Raw genomic sequence first — 6,384 nt, forward strand, 5'->3', positions numbered from 1 at the left:
TCCAACAATTTGTAACGCGATTTAAAACGTAAGATTTTTTTTATACGATTATTAAAATCTATAAAAAGATTTACCTCGACTTAGACTGTCCAATTCGCAATATGGATGCAAGCAATCATACATTTGGATATATATATATATATATATACATATATATTAGTAACGAATATTGATTAGATATCAATTTCAAAATTAAATCTCTAAACACTTTTGTAAATTTTCTATACTCTTTTTTAACTATAATACAATCAATGCGTAAGATATTTGGAAACGACATTCAGTCCGTTTAATAAAACAAATAAATATCTTAATTGTTCCGAAAATATATCAAAAAAAAAAAAAAAACTGGAAAAAATGCATTCCATCCATAAGATAAAAATTTTCTACATATTTACAGAAACAAATCGATAATCATAAGAGGACGAGTATTTTACTCGAGAACGAATTGATCCAATTCATTATGATGACTTCGTTCATCGTTCGACGTATACAAATGAAACATCCATGAATCAAAATATAAATGCACAAATTGTTTCGTGATCATTCGTAAAGACACTGAAAAAAGGATATTCTTTCATTTTCAAATCGAATATACAACGAAAAAGAAAGGAAAAATGATTGAAGAAACAAAATCAAAAGAATTATCGAAGTTGAAGATCGAAACAATTTGTTCACAAGGTCACAAGTAATAATCGTAATTTTTATACGAACTTTTAAACTTGAGAATGACCAATGAAAAATGAAAAAAACATAGATTTAGATATGCGAAATCGAGGCCTAAAACTCTTCGATGCACAAGTTATAATTATTATACATTTTAATCGTCCATTCTTCGATCGAACGTTCTTTAATCTCTCGAATCTGTTTCTTTTTTGGAGCAGAAATTAAGAATTATAGGAACTATGAATAAATATTATATGTAAATTAATATTTATTACAATTAAAATAATATGATGAAAATATACATCATAAACTTAGATATTAATACCTTTTAATAAAATTATAATTAGACTCATAGAGTTAACAAACTAGTCAAAATGGCGAATTTTTAAATGAATATTATTAGCCTTTATTTAAATAAAAATATGTATATTTATCCATTTTCATCATACTATATTAATTTCGATGTTTTGCAATATGAAATATTTAGATACAAATAAAAGGTCTCTAGTTTTAATGTGAATTAAGTGTAATAGTTGATAGATTTTTCGAAGGATTATAATCGTTCCTCGAATAATGTTACGATCTAAATAGAGAGGATTTAAAGAACTTTCGAATCGAAGAACAATCGCACATTTGAATATAACATTGCGTAATCTTAATCGACAGCACAGTCGATAGCTAGTGGAAATTGTTGGTTTTGTTATGATTTGCTCGGAATGTATGTTGCAAGCCTAGCCAATAAAATGCATAGCTTTTTTTATAAAAAATTGAGAAGAAAAAAAGTGAAGAAAAGTGTATTACCTTAATTAATATTATTCTTTTGACATTTTCATTCATTTCATGTGGAGAATCTTTTTAATTAGGATACTGAATTATTTATTGAAATATCTTGCTAAATATTTAATGTTTTTTTATTTTATTATCGTTATAATATTAATATAATATAATATTAATATAAAAAATGATCTTGAAATTAAAATAAATTTAATCTCTGGTTTTTAATTTTAATGTTAATCTATTTTTTTTTTTTTTTTTAATAAATGTGATTTGAATCTATAATCGTAAAAGAGGGATTAATATTGCTTTTAATTATTAATTTACATTTTATTAATATTAGCATATTGTTATTGAAAATCAACCAATTCGCATGTAATTTATTATGAACAAGCGAATATATTCTTTATGAATTGAGAGAAAAACGAATGTCAACACGTGACGTTGACAAATGCAAAATGTAACTATCCAACTTTCGGTCAAAATTATTTCTAAATTCCCTGTTTATTCATTTAATGTTGCATTTGCCGTTCATTTTCGTTTACTATTACTTTTTTTCTTTCTTGTGTACATGCTTTATTACTTTATATTCAAAAATTCATAGTATTAATCACAAGGAAACATTATATTTTCAAACAACATGCTATCACGATACTTAACCTCATTTTCCTTCAAACTCCTCAATAAAAATCCAAGGTAATATGATATTTTCGTTGCATCCTTTTTTATTTTCCGAAGAACGTATTTAATTCTATGTTAGTTTTCCATTTGATCATAAAAGTTTTGTTCTGTTCTGTCATTTCAGTAGCCTGTGGAAATGCAAACGGTGTCAATTTCATGTTAGTGTGGCGCGTCAGAAAAAGAAAAAAAGCAAAGGTGATGATGGTCCGAAGATAATAATACCTGGCAACTGGTGAATCTATATTTTCTATACTAAAAAGATAAATTATTCTTTTGATAAAAAATATTATTAATGTTTAATGTTAAATAGATAATATTAATTTTTTAAAATTAATTAAATTAAAAAAAGTGATATTTTTTTATAAAAACATCATTTTCAAATTATCTTTAAAAATATAATAATATAATTTTTAAAATATTTTCAATTTAAATTTATTATCTATTATTTATTGAGAATAAAATATTTTTTATCTAAAATTATAACGTCTTAAAACTGAATGATCAAAAAATAAAACTTGTATCACTTACTTTTGTATAATTTTTTTTTCATTTAAATTTCAATTTTAGTGCTGAGTTGTCCAAACCAATTCTCGAGCCTATGTGTAAAAACGCTATAGTGCTTGGAGGATCTGATGGCTTTGGTTTTGCAGCGGCTGATCATCTCTTGCTCAAAGGAGCACGTGTTGGTGTTTTCTGTTAATATAAATTATCTTATTTTAGAATGATTTGATTACAATTATTTATATAAAAAAATTATATGGTAAAATTATGAATGAATTTAAATTACGTTGAATTAATTTAATAAATGAAGAAGAAATATCATGAGTTTCATGTACAGAGTGTTAATATATTCACACTTTTGAAAAATCAATTCTAGAGTGCCAAACAAACATAAAAGTTGATATATAAAAATTTTGGCTTATTTATTAAGTTATAAATAATTTAAATTTGCGTTACATGAAGTAAGATGAAGATAGAGTAAATCAACAGTGTGACAGAGATAGAATTATCCGTCTTTTCATTCAATGCAAATTACTTATAATTCAATAAATAATAAATAAGATTTTTATACATCAACTTTTATTTTGATATATAAAATTTTGCAAAGATATCTTGCAAAGATATACGAATATATTGACACTCTATTAATAATATAAAACAAAAAATTGATATAATCTTTCGATCGATATAGACTGTCGTAATAGCTGACCATGATCCTAAAGAAGGGAAAATGGCAGTCGAAAGACTGTGCAGTTTTCATGGAAAAAATCGCTCATACTACGCTCATTATAATATAATGAGTGATTGTCATAGTCACAGTGAGTTAATAACGATAGAATAATATAAATTGATTTATACGAACAAGTTAATGATCGTATTCAAATTTCGAGATGAAATCTTTTAAATTTTAAAAGAAAAAGAAATAATAAAATTTGATTTTCGAAATTTGAATACACTTCCATTTTATTATTTTGTTATCTCGAAAAAGGAAAAGATTAAATTTAAATTTAATAAATCTATTGAAATCATAAATTCTTTAAAAAACATTCTTTAAAAAGAGGATAACGAAGAATATACATATACTATTATCATAATAGTATTATTAATATTAAAAAATATCATAAAATTATTTTATAACATTAACATGTTCGAATAAATAGAGATTTGTACTAAATTAATAAAAAAAAATTTTTTTTCTATTGGTTTTTCATTTCATGTATTTAAAACATAATAAAATTGCTTCTATTTGATGTATTGAATTTTTAGGTAGTTTACACGATGCTCTTTGCAAACTCAAAGTGATTCATATTATTTTTAATAATATTGATAAAGAAAAGACATCGAATCCGAAGATCGAAGAAGTAATAAATGAGATAATTAATTACAAATTATATATTAATATATATTATATATTTAAATTTTTTATAATATAATATAATTCGTTATTTATAAAAAAAATTATATGATATATTATTATTAAATCATAATGTTAATGTAATTTTTTCTGGATAATTAGTTGCTGAAACTGTCATCAAACTTCATAAAGATAAAATAATTTAATTATAAAAATTTACAGAACACTGTACACAAAACGATTCGAATAGGCTTGGAACTTTTAGGGAAGGATAATGGTGGTTCTGGCGGAATAATAATAAACTGTGCGAGTATTTTCGGTTTCTTGGGATGGCCTCAAGATCCATTCCCAATTTATTGCAACAAAGAACCTGCTATAGAAGTCACCCGATATTTCGCGGTATATTGTTTAAATTAATCGTATAAATTAAATTATTTGAACGTTAAATATTAAATAATAAAAATTTATTCGTTGATAAAGAAAAAGTATAATGTAGAAACAACTGGAGTTCGTTTAGTGGCACTTTGTCCAACGAATAAACACTTTCGCGACATAGGATTGCCAATTTTTCCAGATCCTCTTCCAAACAAAACTATGTGTGAATTGCCAACTTGTATTCCGCATTCGTAAGTTATTCTTTATTAACTTATAATTTAATTTCTAAGTTATATTTATAAGTTATGCATATAATAAATTTAAGAAAAAGTAACTAACTGGCATTAATAATATGGTTGTTATAAAATTATACAAACACTCAGCTTTTATATAATATATCCAATTTATGCAAATTTAATTGTTAAACTCTTAACATTTTTAATAAATGTCTATCATTATACTTTACAAAAATTGTAAAGTGTAATGAAAATGTAAAAATAATTATATACAATATATTATTGATGATTGTTTAAACAGTGAAAGAAAAATGAAAAAATAGCTGATTTATATGATAAATTCATTAATTAAATAATCAAATAAAAAATTCTGTCAATTTAAAAAAATTTAACTTATTCTATGATTCTTAATCTTTAAAATAGAAAAAAAAAATTAAATTAACTTAACTTGTATCTGTATGTAGGAAATATCACATAGGAACAGCTTTAAATCATTTATTAGCGTGGGCAAAGAACGGAAGTGCGTGGTTGGTCGAACCTGCAATCAGCGTCAATCAAATTCCTCAATTACTTCATTTTCCAGAGAAGGAAGGCGAAAAAGTTGACCCCAAAGTCTATGAAACACAAGTAAAATTAATAAATTAGAAAATTAATAGATCTAAATTTTATAAAGTATAAAGTTTTAGTTTTTTTAAAAAACATTATATACATATACATATATTGCCAAAATATTTATTTTAAATATAATATCATATAATATTATTATCATGATTTTAATCAACAAAAAAGAATTTTTAATCAAATTTAAAATATTGACTAGTATTCTTCTTATTTAACGAAATATGAAAAATTATGAAAATAATATAAAAGAATTTTTATAACAATTTTAGTATTGTACTGTGAAGATTGATCCACCTTGTGCCAAAGCTAAAGTATGTACACCTACGAAAGAAGAAATGTGCATAAAGAAAGAAAAAAACGATAAAAAAAAAAAGAAAAAGAAAGAAAAGAAATGAATCATTCCTTTTTTTACAACGTAGAATTATTAATTTGTTAATTTATCAAATCAATTGCAGAAATCAAACATGTTTTGTTGATTATAATATATATTATAATATAATGATATATTATAACGTTTTATATATAAATATTTTTATATATAAATATATGTATAAAAATATTTTTTGTCAACATTCTATAATCATACATGTATATGTTTATAATTGTAAATACTTCAATAAAAATAAAAAGAAATAAATAATAACATATTTCAATTATTTAGAAATTTAATGAAATATTAATTTTTTAACGTAAAAACAAATATATTATATTAATTATAATATAATAATATATTAAACAAGTATATATATTATTTAAATGCGTTAAATGTTAAATATCATATTATTCAGTTTATATTATATTTATCTATGGTTGTGTATCAAAATTAAAGAAAGACAAAGAGAGTAAATAGTGAGTAAAGGACAGAAATTCGATAAAAATTGTACAACTAGCGCCATCTCTGAAATACTTCAAGAAATAAACATAAGGAAAATAAATAAAAATTGAACAACTAACGCCATCTCTGGATTGCTTAAAGAAATAAATATAAGGAAAATAAGTAAAAATGGTACAACTAGCGCCATCTCTGAAATACTTCAAGAAATAAACATAAGGAAAATAAATAAAAATTGAACAACTAACGCCATCTCTGGATTGCTTAAAGAAATAAATATAAGGAAAATAAGTAAAAATGGTACAACTAGCGCCATCTCTGGAATACTTAAAGAAACAAAAGTAAGA

General features: G+C 23.2%; 1 protein-coding gene across 5 annotated transcripts; it reads left to right on the forward strand.

Moving 5' to 3' along the window:
- Positions 1-5,626, forward strand: LOC102675565 (15-hydroxyprostaglandin dehydrogenase [NAD(+)]-like). 5 transcript variants are annotated; one of them, XM_006620804.2, is made up of 9 exons: positions 1-2,133; positions 2,243-2,350; positions 2,686-2,800; positions 3,311-3,437; positions 3,886-3,980; positions 4,196-4,372; positions 4,454-4,599; positions 5,049-5,211; positions 5,475-5,626. In XM_006620804.2, the coding sequence occupies exons 1-9, from the start codon at positions 2,078-2,080 to the stop codon at positions 5,598-5,600; spliced, it is 1,113 nt and encodes a 370-aa protein (XP_006620867.1). In that variant the 5' UTR covers positions 1-2,077; the 3' UTR covers positions 5,601-5,626. The 5 variants fall into 5 exon arrangements, with proteins under 5 accessions (XP_006620867.1, XP_006620868.1, XP_006620869.1 ...); XM_006620805.2 differs by having other exon boundaries at positions 2,246-2,350; XM_006620806.2 differs by having other exon boundaries at positions 1-2,313.
- Positions 5,627-6,384: the final 758 nt, after the last annotated feature.

The sequence above is a fragment of the Apis dorsata genome, unplaced genomic scaffold (genome assembly GCF_000469605.1).
Source record: "Apis dorsata unplaced genomic scaffold, Apis dorsata 1.3 scaffold_530, whole genome shotgun sequence".
In the NCBI taxonomy this organism is placed as follows: domain Eukaryota; kingdom Metazoa; phylum Arthropoda; class Insecta; order Hymenoptera; family Apidae; genus Apis; species Apis dorsata.